At 36.1% G+C, this 18,077-nt stretch overlaps 1 protein-coding gene across 1 annotated transcript in view; it reads right to left on the bottom strand.

Annotated features, from left to right (window-relative positions):
• Window positions 1–16,585, bottom strand: part of ITGBL1 (integrin subunit beta like 1) — a gene marked incomplete at both ends in the record, with an annotated part of 72,300 nt that extends 55,715 nt beyond the window's left edge. The window contains 5 exons of the mRNA XM_082277441.1: window positions 2,689–2,835; window positions 7,070–7,210; window positions 9,970–10,110; window positions 13,193–13,315; window positions 16,546–16,585. Coding sequence (XP_082133567.1) covers window positions 2,689–2,835; window positions 7,070–7,210; window positions 9,970–10,110; window positions 13,193–13,315; window positions 16,546–16,585 — 592 coding nt within the window. The remainder of the gene's footprint in view (window positions 1–2,688; window positions 2,836–7,069; window positions 7,211–9,969; window positions 10,111–13,192; window positions 13,316–16,545) is intronic.
• Between the last annotated feature and the right edge of the window lie 1,492 nt (window positions 16,586–18,077).

Here is an 18,077-nt window from a genome sequence, read left to right as displayed (position 1 = left end):
TTTTTAGTTCTCTAAAACTTTAATACAAATTTATGTACCCCTGATACATTTAAGGTACAAGAAGATGCTTTTTTCACTGTTATTTTTCTCCTATACCTTTTTTTCTCTTGCTGAGATTACATGACTAATAGTTAAGGGAACCCAGGATTCTCAAAATCTGGGTGAGATGTGCCAATTCTCTTAGTTTCTATTGCTAAAGACAAAAAGAGTATCTAAATCTAAAAAAAGAGGTACAGATGAACAGAAAACATTCTTTAAGGAAACACTATACATGGCAAAATAGCAAAGTCATGCACCTGCATCTCTGGGCATCCTGTTTTGTGTCTTATTCCATACATGAACTGCCTTACCAAAAGCTCCAACTAAATAAGGACATAAGTACTCAACTTCCTCAGCAGTGCAGTGGATTACTGATCTGTGCAAGGATTACTGTTCCTCTACCATCATTTTCAGATGGAAAAGGTAACATTTCCTTTCCCTTTTCAAACTTTCCTTTCCTCATCACACAATCTTCTCTAAGGACATCAGAAAAATTGGGAATGTTTTTACAAGTGTATGGCCTTTCCCACTCCTGAAGACTTGAAAGAGATTGTGTTTGATTGGAAAACCTTATTTTGTTTCATTTGCTTGTGTCACACTTCTGCCCGTGACAAGTAGTGAGATTTCAAAATGGCACCGAGTCTAACTGCTCAAGTCAAATGACAATTTTTCATAGGAACTAACCCCTACTTTAGCAGCTCAGAAACTTTCTTACACTTTTTTTTATATCCAAAATATCATGGAAGAAAGGGAAATCCATGGAGTAAATCCAAGGTGAAAAAAATACACTGTCCAGTAAAACACAGATGAGTAGACTAAAATATCTTCCCAATTTCTTAAAATTGTTCATAGGACTAAAAAAAGATAATATTTTCCATTTTTAAATGGAAGTTTTCATGGGGAATTTTTTTCAAGCCTGGAATGCAGAATTTCTTGTTCCTTTACTAGGAACAAGCAGTTGTCTATCACACTATGTCCTAAATCCACACCTGTGCCTTTTGCACTCCTTGAACACCTTAGTGATCTCTTCTTGTTTAGAAGTCAAAGTTCAGTGAAAGCCACTACCCATTAAGCCTTTTGTTCCCATAGATACTGCTTCTGAAAATTTTGACCAACAGATCGTTCAGTCAAATGAATTCAACTGAAAATTACTTATTTCTGCCAGTATCTCAACAGGAGAACATTCTCAGCATCATTAGGTGTTTTTTCAGATAGCCAAGAGGGTAGAAATATTGTCATTGATGTTAAAATCTTTAAACTTACTTTTCTTATTAAGCCTAATTTAAAGAATTCAAGACTGTATATTTATTAAAATTAAACTTGGTTTTATGATTTTCATTCCTCCTTTGTCATTTGACTCTCAGAGAGGACAATGCAATTAAATCATGCAATTAAATCAGCTGACTCCAAGCTCTCAATATACACAATTTGCAGTGCAGCAGATGAAAGAAGAGATATTCAGCATCCATAAGGGCAGGAAGAAAAAGATCCAGTATTAAAAAAAATAAAGTAAGTCAAAAGTCAATGCTTCTTTCTTTTAGTTATCATTCTTGCAAACATGAACAATAAAATTATATTAATTCTCTAAAGATGCCTATTTTCCAAATAACTTGTAGTCAAAAATTCTGGTGAAAAATTTTAACAGGAAAAGAGAGATACAATTAACTGGAAAACTGTAGCTTAATAAAGAAAAAAGCAAGCAATTCTGTCAATACATAGTTCTTTTAAGATACTCCTAATGCTACATTTATGAAGTAAATGAGCTGCTAGACAATTACAGGGGGAGAAGAGTACAATTATCACAGACATAACTTGGGTAGACGGCCTACAATTTTTGACTATGTTAGATAGCATTAGTGAAAAAATAAATCACAAATGAACTGACATTAAGGGTCAAATGCAGTAATTCAAGAGTTGCTTTAGACCTTTCCCAGAAAACACTTAAATAGGTAGAATTCGTAACTTCAATTACCAGTTCTAGCAATATTCTGTCTTGTATTTACTTTTCTCTCTTCTTTCTGCAGAAAACCACATTTTCACACAGCTACAGAGGAAAATTAGCAGGTCCTTTTCCTTCTGAGAAAAATTGCTTGCAACATGTATTTAGTGACTTAGTATATATTTTTAGACAAAGCTTTCGAAAAGGCTACAGTGTCACAAAGAAATGCTTCAAATGAAAAGCCAGTGGCCAACTAGCAAACTGTGCTGAAGCACAGCTGCATTTTATAGAAGTCAGTCCTGCACCTAAAGGGCAGTTTCTTAAGCAGAGAAAATCCAAGCAGTCCTTATGACAATGGTGGCACAACATTTTACACAGGCTGAAAATCTCATGCTGCTTTTATCAAAAATTTACAGAATAAATTCATATTTTTAACGTATCTTTAGTCAAGATTAAACTATGGCAATTTTCAAAGCACCCTTGAAAACATCCAAAATAAACACTAAGATATGTAAAATAAAACACATAGCAGGAAAAATAGGTGACCTTTGTATTCTTCTCCTCCCTTTTCCTAACTCACAGGGTGTGATTCATTAACAAAGTCAAGAAGGTACATATTTTTTAGTACTAGTAATGCTGGACATTTGTTAATATTCTTTTAATGGAAGTACATTTAAAGGGCAAGAAAATTCTTCCAGAAATGTGCTTACCTCTTCCAGAGCAAGGTAAATTAGAATTTCCTTGGCATTTCTTAGCACTTTCTTCAACTGACATTGGACACGAACGTGGATGTTCACACTTTTTCCCAGTCCAGCCTTCTTTACAGTCACATCTTCCACAATTACACTGTCCATGACCTTTCCAATGAATACAATTCAAGATTAACCTCCATTCTGATGAGGTATAAAAAACTCATAATTGGATGAACTTTATCAAACTTGGAGCTTCATTCAGTAATTAGACTGGCAAAAAATACAGCCAATTCACTATATCTACTTTTGTTTCTGAAAATAGCACTAGTCTACCATTCCATTTGAGCCATATTCCCTTTTCTGGCTTTTCCCTTAAGGGATGTTTTGCCACTTAGCATGTGATCTAATGCAAAGGATGGAAGAAGGATTAAAAATATACATTTCAACACTGTTTCGAAAAGTGGAATGTCATAAGGCAGTATTTCATTTGTGTTCTTTTTCTACCATAGTTGCAGCATATTCTCTCAGAAATATATCAATACCATCCTTTATCTACTTGCAATCAACATGATTCCCTAGAGAAATGTCACATCAATGCCAAGCCTCAATCCAGTGCCTTCTACTACAGCGATATACAAATAATAAAATATTGAAATATTGGACATAATCAATTCTCATTTCAGTAGGACAGCTGGATATGGTTTTTGGTTGCATGTTTTGGACTCTTCCCTGCATGTACATTTCCTCTATATGAATGCAAACATATCCAATTTTTCTTGAGTTTTTCTCCAGAAAAACTAAGAAAACAAAGATCATTGTCCTTCTCCCTCTTTATGCTCTTTGCGTAAAGCAGTGACATTCTGGCAATACAACATGTTCCTTGCACTGAGAAAAGCTTGAGAATCAGCAAAACAACATTCCTTGCCACAAAATCAAATGTTTATTTCCATGAGCTTGGACAGCAGATTAAATCTCTCACAATTTTCACACAGTCATCATTCATTGGACACAGGGCCAAAGCATTGCTCCAATGTCCACTTCTCCATCCATACTCTTCTTGAAAATCATAGTAACAGACATTTTATCTCTTTCTAACCATACTTGCATTTTAAGACTAATTTATAAAACATATTGTCAGTTCACAAGGATAAAATGGGAGGAAGCAAGCATTCCAGTAGCCATGAGAGCACTCCCCAGAATATGTTTTATTAATTTCCCAAAACAACTTTTCTTTACATCAGTCATTTGGGGTTTTTTTTAAAAGCACAACAAGCTTCCTCTTGTTTAGAGGGTGAGTTTAGATTAGATTATTAGGAAGAAATTCTTTGCTGTGGGGGTGGTGAGGCTCTGAAAAAAGTTGCCTAGAGAAGCTATGGATGCCCCATCCCTGGAAGTACTCAAGGGAAGCCTGGATGGAGATTTGAGCAACCCAGTCTAGTGGAAGGTGTCCCTTGCCATAGCAGGGGTTGGAACAAGATGATTTTTAAGGTTCCTTCCAACACAAACCATTCTGTGATCCCATGATTCTGTCCTTTGCTTTCATGTGTCCCTGCTGACAGGTTGTGAATGGTATTTATGTACCCTGACCCAGATAGATACTTATGAGAAGATGATGTGCTTTCATACAATAGTTTCTTTGCTAGAGCCACAGCAAAGGAACTAATGAAATATATGAACATACGAATTTTCTTATGGAAGCATGTTTTCTTTCTGTGTCAAGTCATGAAAGCTATTATCTCTTTAAATGAAGATAATCACTTTAATGTTGAGAAGATTTCTGAAATACAGTTTTCAGAATTCAGTAACATTCTGAATAGCACTTCAGGTGTTAAAAGGCGGCATCCAGTTGACAATATGATGTACTGTGAAGTAACAGTCACCTCAAGCCATATGAAGCTTCTGCAGGGAGCTGCCCTTGTGTGATGTCAAATCCTCACATCAGGGCTGTCAACCCCTGTAATTTGTATTTTATTAAATGAAAATAGAATTTCATTCAGTTACAGTAAAACTCTTTACATGAAAACGTGATTTCCTATAATTTCTACATGCTACTCAGGACAAAGTGGTTTCTTGTCTCTACCTATTAGGTAGACAGAACAAGACAAGAAAATTTTATATCATTTCTGTTTGATGAAGGCTTTAAGAGAGATGGATTATTTTCCCTAATCTAACAAATCATTCTTGGATTCATTCCAAATCAATTTACAAATAATTGTGAGAAACAATTAAGATATTTTGCAAATACACCTAAAGGGTGCACACTTAGTGCAATAAGTAAATTGTTTTCATATAAGCAATTAAAAAACCTGTCCCGCTACAATTCCTCTATCAAACCTTTGATTTAATTGCAGATTCTGCCTGTCTACCACAATAAACCAAAATTAAAATTTATGCATCATTTCTATTTCTGAAACAGGACTAAACAGCAGGACTAGAAGACATTGTTCACACTGCTGCATGTGCAAATGGATTTTTTTGCACAATCTATTTTAGGAATGCATATTTGGATGGCCAGCTAAGACTGAATTAGGCTTTCCTAAAACATAATGGAAAGGGAATGGATAAAAATAATTAGTACTAAAATTTTTGATGAGTTGACAGAAAAATAAAGCTATACTTCAACTTGATTTTTAGTCACATTAAGCAAACCATATGCATTCCTCCTTTTATATCTAAGTTTTCCTCATTTACAGTTATGTCTTTGTAATAAAGAACAATGTACCAGTCCTTAATCTGATATCAAATGGCAATATCTTCTCCCAAGACCCTTTGTAACTGTCTGTACTTTCTTATCCTCTGCTTTCTTACAACCATTACCATCCTGAGCAGCAGCAGCTGCAAAGGCAGTAACATCCAGGAAAGGGGGAGTTCAAACATCACTATTTCAGTTCTACAGCAATATTTGTAAATGCCACAGGCTTGCTTTAATCTAATTAGCTTTAAAACTCCTGTGTTCACCCTTAACTAGAGAGTGCATTTACTTTGTTGATTCGAAGCTTTGTATTCCTTAGCTGATGCTGATATTTTGATCAGTGCCTGAGTGCTAAAACTGACAGCAACACAGTGATACATTCAAAAATTGACAAAAAAGTCAATCTTCCTGCTGCTCTCATGACTGCACACAGTTCTACATCATTCCAGCTCATTCATTAAATAAATCTATATAATATCGGAAAGTGGCTGAATAGTAACTAGTAAATTGAGTCACTGAAGGTTTTCAGTAAAGCTTTTTTTCCCCCTCATTTTATTAGCTAGCAATTCCTGAATATGTATTTAAAAAAAAATAAACACAACAGTTGCAAAACTTTTCACTTTTTAAACAGGCAAAGAAAAGGCTGAAAACTTTATATATCATGTTGGTTTCAGCTTTCTTTCTCTACTACAGACAACTCCTATGATCTTTCTATGTGACATCTCTCACTCTAGGAATAGGATGAAAATATACCACATCATTATTGTCCTTGATGTGACTGCATTCTTCCTATTATTAATTAGGCCAGACCAGATTTCTACAGGATCCATTCAAGCTGACAACCTCTAATCTGTAAAGTCCCTTTGAAACCACGTTCATTTGCTTTTGCAGAGCTCCTGTGTGTACAAACTGCATGTTGTGTATTGATCAAAGTCCTTCTCTCCTGCATAGTATTAGCATCTTTATTAGCATCCACATAAAATTGCATGCAAGTCTCTCTCAGAATCTCAGCTTTTGATAGCTGATGCATGGAACATCTAAATTGCAAACCATGGATGGATGGATGGAGGGATGGACGGATGGAAACTGTTTTGAATATAATGCTCTGAAGTACAAGTAGAAGAAAAAGGAAGATGGATGTGTCTACGATGTACAGTCTGGGCTACAGCTTCAGATGTGCAGCTGGGCCACATACTCATATTTTTCAAGTATTGATGCTCTACTTGTTCTCATATTAATTTGAATTCTCAAGGTACCATTTCTCATTGACTCATTTTTTATTTTTCCTTGAATTTCTTCTTCTTGATTATCATCTCCCTGACATATAAAATGAAATAACAAACACAATTTGATCTAATGAACTTTCAAAATCAAATTTCCCCAAGAAAGTACAGATCTATACTTTAAATTTTCAACTATTATCCAATTCATCTTAGGTTACACTGAACGCAAGAGTATTAGAAAGGAGATGGGCACCTAAAAGAATTTAATATTTACAGGATTTTGTTAAACGGCATGGAAAAAAAAAAAACAGAATAATATCTTTTAATTTAAAAAGCCTCCTTCAAGCCCCCCTCCTGCCCCCCAAGCTGGGTAAATTTTAAGATAGGAAAATGAGAATTGGAGCACTAGGAAAGAGGAAGATCAGACCAGCTGGAAGGTTTTTTATGAAACTACACATAAGTCCCCTTTATAGACAAACCTTACCTGAACAGAAGTCATCAGAGTATCTATCATACACTGCTTTGCAGTTTCTTTCATCACACTCACAAGTATCTCCATGAATATCTCCCCAGTCACCAGTTGGGTCAACATCATGGCATGTACATTCCCCACATACACATGTGCCTAAAAATGAAAAGTAAAAAAAAAAAAAAAAGACACAGAGATAGAAGATTAACTGTGTAATTTAGAGTAATAGCACTCTGATTACAGGAATTTGCACTCGTGAATTTTCAGCTCTCACAGGAATGCAGTTTCAAAGCTGCAAGTGATAATCATGACGTTGTGCGTATCTTCTATGATTTGAAACCTTCTATGATTATTTAGTAGCAATACTTTATACAAACAAATTGGCTTCCTGTTCATGTTTCTTTTTGCTACTGAGCCTTGTTAGGAGTCAACAAAAAAATGTAGCTCACAGAAGAGTTGTACATCTTTGACATCAACAGTAATTTGCCCTGTCAGTAATGACAATGAAAATCAATTCTGTTTAAATGACTTGGGCTTGGGCACAGGGGATAATTAATGGTTGTTAAAGCATAAACATTTAAACTACAAGAGAATCCAAACTAGCACAGCCAAAAATGTCTAGGAGGTCATTCTTTACCTATGAAGAACAGCAGCACAGATCTACATGAAAGGATACTTTTCCACTTTTCCCAAGTCAATATTCAGGGCCACACCCTGTTGCTTACAATAAGAAGAAATATGAATATGACAGAAATACAAATTTGCATATTTTACTAATATGAAGAGAATATGCATCCTACTTATTTGGGGAAATCTGAAAAAAAAAAGCCCAACCAAACAAAAAAAGATATTTTCTTTATTCAGAAATGCAAATATGCTTCAGGGCAACACACTCACTACTTTTTTTGAGATGCTAACAGGCTTTTAGAAGCAGCCTGACCTTACTGATGCATGCAGTCCATTTCTTGCAGAGTGGCTTCACCTTCTGCTACTCTGCCTACACCACTGTCATCTTATTTATGTTACTCTAAACAATATAATGCATTTGAGGACAACAGGACAGGATGACTAAACAGTACACATAGATATGGACACATTGTCTGAAGAAAGGAGAAGGTCTACACAATCCAGCATGCGTGACATGAAGCAGGAAGGGCTACTACCCTGTTTAGTGCTAAAAACCCTGAGAGAGCCCTCAAGAAATTTGTGCCTAATTTTTTACACTTTAACAATTCAGTGACATTACTGAAGAAGAAGAAAAACATCCAACCAACCAACCAACCAACCAACAAACAAAAAGAGGAAGTGCCTCTGGAGAGTGATTAATCCTCCCAGAAACAACTTCAAAGTTAATTTGGATCAGCTGTCCTGAATGTCAGAATGCAGAACATGATCTCACCAAAGTTTAAAATCTAAATTTTCACAAGTGGTCTAAGATGGTTGACTAGATAGTGCAGGGGAAAAGATAAGAACAATTTATCCATCTTAGTATTGAAAGAGGGTGGGCAGCAAGGTTAGCCTTGATACTTGATTTTAGAGGGCTCAAGACTGACAAGATGAACTGCACTTATATCACAAGATGTATAAACACAGAACACTCAGTAATTAAGACTAAATGGAGCAGAAATACTTTCCTGGAAAGCAACTTCATGTTGTCAGAAGCCTACACAATTCTTATGAAGATAAAATCACAAATACATGACAGGCTAAAGACAGGGAAGTATCACACAAATGTACCTTTGTACAGGAGGTTGCAGCTACTCAGAACATCAGCTATGCTATTCACACAATTTCTCCCATTGCAATGCCAGTTTAAAGAAATCATCGCACATTAAAATTTCAAATTTGATTAAAAGCTTGCTTTGATGAGAAATTCTTTGCCAAGAAATTACTTTCTCAGTGCAAAGAAAGCATCTGATATGAAAACACTTTGATATCTATTATTTCCAGAACTACACAAAAATTTTATGCTAAAGTCCCAAGACTAAATGAGCCTACATGATCTCTGTATTTGAGCCAAGCTTTCAATTTCCTCCCAATTATGAGAAGAGAGTTTTCTAAATGCTCTCAGGATGATTAGATGTTCACAGTACAGCAGGTTTTGTCAGTAGAGATGTTTTTAAGAGAGGTATCTATGTGACTCTTGCTTATGTGCTACTATAATTATTCTGGCTTATTGTCAAAAAAAACCCAGTATTTTTTTTAACTCCTTGTTCAATGAAGCTGAAGACAGCAGCTAGTGAAAAGCAACCTTATTTTGTGGGTGCTTTTCTCCTTTTTTTCTTTTTTTTTCCACCAAAGAAAGGCAAAATTAGACAGATGTATAAGGTAAAATTTAAATTCCAGAACTTTCTGCAAATAAAACCTCATATAGTTAGAAAAACTGTATGAAGTCTACCTTTCCAACTCTATACATTCCACAGCATTGTTACTGAACACTTCACAGGTGGTTTTTCAGGTTGTAGGGGAAATTAAATGCTTTGTGTATTCATTTTCCCCATTCAACTGTGGGTCCTAAGTCTTCTTTAAGAGGGAATTGATATATACAGTTCTGTGACCTTACAGCACCAGTTCATTCAAAGTCAAAAATCTGGTAATATTTTATTTTGCAAGGTAGGTATTTCACCAAAACACAGATGTACTAAATGACAAATTATCCTGCTCAGTCTTACTACAAAAATAAAGAATGTGAACAACTTGGGTTTGCTTAATCAAGAAGTGGATGTGGATTTGTGTAAGTTTTTACCAAAACACAGGTATCTACCCACTTGGAAGTGTATATCCAGACCTGAAATAGGTGAGAACAATGAGAAACTCTTAGCAAACACAATCTATGTCCTACTGTGGAGAATGCATAGAGTAAAATAAAAGCCAACTATATAAATATGTGTAGAAGGTCCATGCAAATGACACACCTCTGTTGCTGCAGATTTTCCCATCTGGAGATGTGCATCTTTTCTTGATCTCCCAGGGGGTGATGTCACACTGGAATTCACATTTATCTCCATGCCAACCAGCCTCACAGTAACAGTTTCCACAGTAACACTTTCCATGGCCTTAAGCCAAAACAAATTTTGTACAGTAAGAAAGAGGCAAGTTTTTAAAAGGCATTAACAATTTAACTGTTTTGATCTTTTCTCTTAAAAACTTTTAGTGCTGTACTCAGAATAGAAACAATTTATAGACCATGTAGGACTACATAAAATAAGACAAAGTATATCTGAACTATACTTTTCCTTTAATCACAGATCAAATGTAATCAATAAACGCTAATTGACATAATTATTTTATCTTTTTAAACTTTTTTTTTTTTTTTTTTTTACTTTATAGGTAAACTTTGAAGACTGTAATAAGATTTAAGCACAGTTTTACACACTAAGGCAGGAGACATACTTGGCATGTCTAAGAACACATTGTGTGTTCCTGACTCCTCAGATAAAATCTAGGTCCCTTTACTGCAACTATTATACACAGACTATGTTGCATATGGCTTCCCTTCTTACCAGTCAAGAAGATTTTAGAACATGGCTAAACCAGCTCATAAAAGAGAATCATTTACAAAAAGAAACTTTCAGATGTTCATTTAACAAAACATACATTCCCAAAAAAGATGGTTGCATCACCTGAGCCTGGATGAAACCAGCTCTGGAACATTTTGATCTGCTAAGGTACCTGTGCCATGTGCTTCATGGCACAAAGCTCTTAAATTAAGTAGCTTCAATTCTTACTAATCTTAGAGCCCAAAGTTAATTCTTTAATAGAAGGATCGAGTCAGGATCTTGTTCTTTCTTGCTTTGAGTTTAGTAGATCTGGTCACCTCTGTCACAGTCTGGTCAATTTATATCCTCAGTTATCAAGACTGCAAATTTTTCCTGGTTTTGCAGCTACACATGGAATTTTCATTACAATTGTTTGGTTAAATGTCAAAAAACAATTAATTTAATTAAGCAACAAAGACAATCTAAAATAATTATTATTACCAAGAGGTTGATCATTAACAGTGGACAGCAAATAAAAGGAAAAATACTAAAGGAGTGTAATGATTTGATCTAGAGGCAATTTTCACAGATTAAAACATCAGTACTTCATTCTTCACTCATACTTTTATACTCCTCAAATAAATATGAATTAAACAATAAAATTTGCCACTACCTCTTGTTGACAGGAGGAAAAAACTGCTCCCTTAGGGTACAAAGCCTTAGTTAAAAAAAAAGATCAGGACCAGAATTTAATTTGCTAGAAGATATGATACTTTTAAAAAAATAAGCTGCATCTTGATTCCAAAGTTTATGTAACCTCAAATAAAAAGTGATAGTCAGCTGACTGATAAAAATCCAACCGAAGATGGAAAAGCTTAACACATCTTTGCAACTTTGCCCTACCTAACAACTGATTTGCTAAAAAAAATGCAGTGCCCTAGTGCAAATATTAAAAGGCATGTCATCTATATCTCAGCACAACATTGTATGCTTTTCCAGGATAAAATCCCAGCTCGCAGTTGAGGAAATGATGTGCCTTTGACCTTAAGTTCATGGGCTGTCATACACATTTTTTCTGCATAAGGCCTGGTTCAACACATGATTTTGTATTGTAGATATTTGTTAGAAAGTAAAGCAACATATAACACTCTTAAGTTGTGTGCATAAACTTTTCAGCTTACGACAACCTAGCCAAGTCAAGCAAAACATTAGTTTATAACTTATACCTTACTTTAGAAGACTCCAAAAATTCCACGAGGTAGCATGGCTTTAATACTGATCAATCACAGACTTCAGAGACTTCAATCTACCAACACTTTCTGTCCGTTTATATCCCTTTGAATCCTCCATACATATAAGACTAGTTTTATACACAGATGCATTTGGTCTTTTTGGGAATACAGCATGAGTGGATGAGACAACAGGAAATAAAAGCTAAGAAAAACCTAACAATACAAACCAGCAACAAAACAGGTGTGGGGGGAAAAAACCAGACAAAAACACCAGTAGGAAAATTTGCTGGAACTAAATGAATGACAATTTTTTTATCATATTTGGTACCACATGCAATGGTTAGACGAAAATATAAATGGAATCACTGGCACATAAAAATTGTTGCACTCCATTCATTTTATTTTAGGCAATTACTGGAAATATTATGCCCTGCTCCTGAATCTGGACTTTGGAGGGCCTTTCTGTATACCCTCATTTAAAATACCTACTTAATCCTAGGACTTAAAAAAATAGTTCTTTTTGCCTTCAAAGGCACTTAAATAGAATTTATTTTGCTGTCTGTGTAAGGAAAAGACAGAGGAAGCTATTTTACACAAGTACTCTCTCTCTTTATACACACACAGAGGAAGCACTACCACCAGATATGAACAGTCCAGGAGCAGACTGGAACACTCTTGTGTGCGTATGGACACAATCTTCACGTGTGTAGCTTGAACAAAGTTTGTAGCACCTTCCAGCTCAAGGACAAGCCTCCTTCGTAATATAGGCAACAGCATTTATAATGCCATAAATGTTGTGTGTTAAATATTTAACTGCCAGGTTCCTGCCTTATAATGACATGAAAGAACAGTTTGAATTTCAGTTGCTTTTCTATCTATCAGTAGAATTCATTCCATCTTCTTTTCTTGCCTTTCCTGTTGCAGGTGATTTTTTTCCTTATTCATTCCTTTCTCTTGTTATCTTCTTGCTTCTGAGTTATCATCCTACATTTATTCTTGATATTTTTAATTTTTGTTTCCTTGACAAAATTCCTAATAATCTACTTTCTAGTTTTGGTTTGGGTCTTTTGTTTTGTATGTCATCCATTCTGCTCTCTCTCATCTGTGCCACAATGTACTCACATTCCTCATATATTCTACTCAAGAAAGACACACTAAGCTATGAATTACCTCAGTGAATTATCCTGTACAATCCTCCTTGCAGCTCTTCCAAAAAGAGCAGTGTCACAGGATTTATTCGTTCTTTAACCTTATGCTTAGTTCATTTTTGCATCTGAAATTTCCCCTTACAATGTGCAATCTAAAGTCTTGCAAATAGAGTTACTTTTAAGCCGTACATTCAGTAAAAATATTTTACAGAACCACACAATTAAATAACAGCCTGTATTAATCTTCATCATTTTTCTTGCACTCATTAAGATACATACCTGTACAAATCTCTCCTGTTTCATCATCAATGCATTCTCTGTCATCACATTCACAAAATTTGCCATACACCAGTCCATTTCCTTCTGAGTTTGCACATTTGCACCTGCCACACTGACATGTGCCTGTAAACATTTAAGAGATTACTCAATGACTGCAGATTCTAGAAATTGTTTCATTAATCTGTCCAAGATGGTACATATTTTATTTCCAAGAAGGCTGAAATCTAAAGATCATCCACCCAAATAAAGACAGACACAGAAATTATCCATATCAACAAAAAGCCTAATCTTAGCTGTACAGAGATAGAGCGAGCATTCAAGTGCCTTGGAAGTGTAAAGCTGTTTTTTTCACAACATAAACCACAAAAGAAAGCATTCTGACATAATGAAAAGCCAGCACACTCAGGAAATGCAAAGAATGCAAATGGATTTGCAAACCGATCTCTCTTCTATCACCTCTCATCTGGTCACACTTTTGCTCCTTGGTGTTATGAGGAGGGTTGCCCCTCAACTCTGTGGCTGCCTCCCTCCTTGACCTGCCCTCCCGAATAGGAAAAAATTGTTTTATTGCTCCCTGGGAAAGAGGAATCCCCCCTTTTTCCTCAGAGGGTCTATCTGACCTGAGGCCATAAATAAACATATGAATGAGTTCCACAGTCCAAAAAAAATCACAAATGAATTAAAATGACATTAGAAACAGAAGTATTACTATGCCATTCATATAAGAAACCCCTTTTCCCTACCTCTGTCCCTACCTTTATTAAAATTGAAAGGGTAGGAACTTTGTGCAGTATGCCATTACTGGGGCCTTGTGGTCAACTAGTAGAGATTTTTTAAAAATTCACAACATTCATACTCTTCACATGACTTCCATATGTATTTTAGAAAATATGGTTATTGGCACCAAAGAAGTTCTCCAAAATGTAAGTTTTATGCTGATATTTCACAATATTGCAGAAACCAGTTGATGTTTTACCCTTACAAGCATAGCACAACTTCTAATAAACATCACGGTAATCCAAAGAAGAGAAGTATTGGCTCTGTGACAGACATGGCCATTCCAATAGAGTAAATTTTTTAAATGTTTGCAGGAGCTAATATAGTAAGGTAATACAAATGATAATACAACATAAGTAACTTACAGAGCTACAATTATTTTCAACAATTGCTTGGTAAACAAATACAAGTGCAATTTTTGAGAAAACAGTTATGATTACAGACAATTCCTGAACAAGAAAGAAGATAAAACAGAAAATTGATTCCTATATTGGGTATCTAAACAGGTCAGAGAGACTCTGTATCATAAAAATGTTCATTCCTTCTGTTGCCAAAAGCAGATATTGCTCACATAGACAACTCAGTTTAGGCAGATGCCCTAGTTGCTCTGAAAAATGATAAGGAATAGAGTCAGAAAAGTGAAATTTTAGGTGGATCTTGATCGATTACAAAAAAAAATATTACAATAAATGATTATTTGTGTGACACCAGAGCACTGATTTTTAACAGCTCATGTCATCCCTTCCTATCTTTTATTGGCAATTACACAACAGAGCTCAGACCCTAATGACAGCGCTAGTAGCAAATCAAAAAGCAATCTCACCAAGACAAAATACATATGGCTACAGCCCATCAAAGTTACCCCAAACTCCTTAGTCAGTCTCATTGGAATTCCTGTCCTGTTTAATGCAAAAGCATTTATTCTTTTCATGATGCCACAAACACTTCCCCCTTAGCTACTTGGAGTGGTTATTATGCTATATTCATTTTCCTGTGAAGACTGGGGGGCCACTTCTAACCAAGGAAAGAAATAGGTTCTTTTTTAAGAACTTTGACTAAATACCATGAACTATACTTATTTTTGAGAGTCAGTTTCTCATTTAGCTATCTCTCATGTCTCTCTTGATCACAACTTTCATACAGCTATTGTCATAAATTAAGTGTATCATTTACTCAGTATGCTGCATACTAATAGTTTTATGTTAAATTGGTTTCTTACCCTGTTGTGCGAACCAGCTTCTATGTAACAAGTCCCACAAATCCTTGGGATCCTTTGCTCATGTCAGGAACTAACTTGTGACAAATTCAGTTGCATGAAAATGTATGGACCCAACAGAAATTAAAGACCAGCAATAGTGAGCAGAAGTGCGGTTCTTGAAACAGTCTTTCACTTGGAGATCAATGTAATGGAAAAACCAGAAGGCAATTTCTGGTCTCAAAACTTGATTGGTAGAAAATGCCCTTTAAAATGTACCATTCTTCAATGAAGTCTTCTAAAAGGCCATTTGGTTTTCCTCTGGTTTTGGGGGTTTTTTATTGAAAGGGCTTTCTATTTAAGTCAGGACGTTATAAAACCAAACAATTACAGAAGAGACTGTTACCAAATCAAAACAGTGAAGATGGAAATGCTCCTTTAAATAATGCAGCATATCTTCTACACACTATTTTAATAATCACAGGTACAATTTAAAAGTGTTTCAAAAAATTGTACAGTTTATAAATGTCTGGGAAATATATTTGCAAATGCCATTTCTTCATTCTGTAAACACAAACACATGATTTGTTGCTGCCTGTTCTGAGCTTCCCCTCCCCTCCCCAAGACACTTGCCTCTGCCACGTGCTCTGAGCTCCTTTGTTCCAAGCGCGGGCAAAACCAAATGTAACTCAGACTCTTCAGCAGTGTCTGATTGGCCGCTCACCCCGGGTCCGCCCCCAGTCCGCCCCTTCCCCCTTCTCCCAATAAAAGTGGAGATCAAGGGAGGCCCCGCCCTCTCTGGCTTTGCAACTCTTTCTGCGAACATCTCTTGTCGTCTGTTTCTTTTCGAAAGCATCTAACTGCAGGAAATTAGGCCAGCAGAGAGCTATATTCCTCCCTCTTTGCTTCTGCTGGTGGTATCAGCTTTGCAGCTGATACAGGTACCGATGTTAGAGCTACTGAAATGCTGGATTGCCCATGCTACCTCTCTAGGTTGCTCAAGACTTTCTAAGGCATTGAACTACGAGCACTAGCTGGTAAAAAGTTGAAAAGATACCTCCTCAATGATAGAAATTACATCATTTCCTGTGATAATGCCATTACCACAACATTTTGATGAGGAATAGAAATGACACGGCTGAAGTTTCATCAAATCAAAACAGCTATGGATAAACCAGAGTACTAAAGTAGGTGTTCTGAATCAGTGTACATTACATGCACAGAAACAGGCCTTTAGGAAAATTAAACATTTTAGTATACATACAGTTATATCTCAGTCTCTTAAACATACTCTACAAAATTACTAGTTAGAAACGACAATGATTCTCAAGATAACACTGGGAGACCACTAAGGTATCAAAAGCAACAAAAGACATCTTACCTGCACCAGAACAGATGATATCTTGAGAATTCTTGCACATTTCATTGCTTTTCTTCCATGTAAGATTGCAAGTAGTTGGATACTGACAAGCTTCACCATACCAGCCTTCATCACATTTGCACTTCCCACAGTCACACTTTCCATGGCCTAGCAAAGGAAGGAAAGAGTGTGTCAAGTCCCTTATTTTTTCATTCAGAAAGTGGTATTTTCTTATCCAGCTTTTAAAATAGATTACATCAATTACATTGTTAAATGAACATGACTAACAGATTAACTTAACATAGTTCATATACAATAAAAAATAGAAAGGAGACAGCCAGCACATGGCTTCACCAAGGGAGAGCCCTGCTCTACTAACCTGTGCCCTTCTATGATGGAATGACTACATCAGTGGACAAGGGAAGGGCTACAGATGTCATTTATCTGAACTTCGTACAGCCTTTGACACAGTCCCCCACAACATCCTTCTCTAAATTGGAGAGAGATGGATTTGATGGGTGAACTGTTAGGTGGAAAAGGAATTGGTTGGGTGGTCACATCCAGAGGGCAGTGATCCACTGCTCAGAGTCCTGAAGGACACCACTGGCAGCTGGAGTCCCTCAGGGGTCTGTAGTGGGACCAGTGTTATTTAATATCTTCATTAATGACATAGGCAAAGGGATCAAGTGCACCCTCAGCAAATTTGAAGATGTCACCAAGCTGAGTGGTGCAGTTGACACACCTGAAGGATGTGATGCCATCCAGAGGGACCTGGACAGTATTAAAAATGCCCTAGGGTATATCACCGTGTCCCGCAGCCTTAGGGAGGAGGAGAGAAGATCCAGCAGGCAGGAATTGTGCAGCAAGATTGATTTATTTAATTATTTTACAAACTCTTTTATAGACTTTTTTCTTCATAGTGTAATTGGACAAGGATCAGCCACCCCTTGGGGGTGATTGGCTAGAATCCTAAAACATCCATTGTCAAAATATTTTTCTACTATAGTATAAACAAGGCTTCTCAAGGTTGCAAGTGTTTCATTGTTTACAGAACTCTGCTACTATCTCTGTGAGAGAGAAAAGTCTCTCACGGACTTAGAAAATAGCAAGAAAATCCTTCCTAGCAGCATTTTTGTATCCACAGGACAGGCTCGAGAATTAGGTGCCTTGGAATCTCATGAAGCTTAACAAGACCAAGTGCAAGGTGCTGCACCTGGGTCAGGGCAACCCCTGGTATCAACACAGGCTGGGGATGAACAGATTAAGAGTAGCCCTGCCCAGAAGGACTTGGGGGTGCTGGTGGTTGAGAGGCTGAACAATTTTCACTACTTATGTTGCGTACTAAGTATCATTTCTCACACTAACTTCCAGATGCAAATTTTTATCACTTCATTCTTTATCATTCCTATACAATTTTAGGTAGTAAATGTGAAAACAGTTTCAACTCTTTTAAATTAGGGCATTCAATTTTAAAATAAATATCTTTTGAATATATATTTGATTTACAGAAGATTCCCTCCCTATCACTGCATCTTTAAAACAGAATCTAATTG

Source organism: Coloeus monedula, assembly GCF_965178545.1.
Source record: "Coloeus monedula genome assembly, chromosome: 3".
NCBI classification, from domain to species: Eukaryota; Metazoa; Chordata; class Aves; order Passeriformes; family Corvidae; genus Coloeus; species Coloeus monedula.
This window is presented reverse-complemented; position numbering and strand designations above follow the sequence as displayed.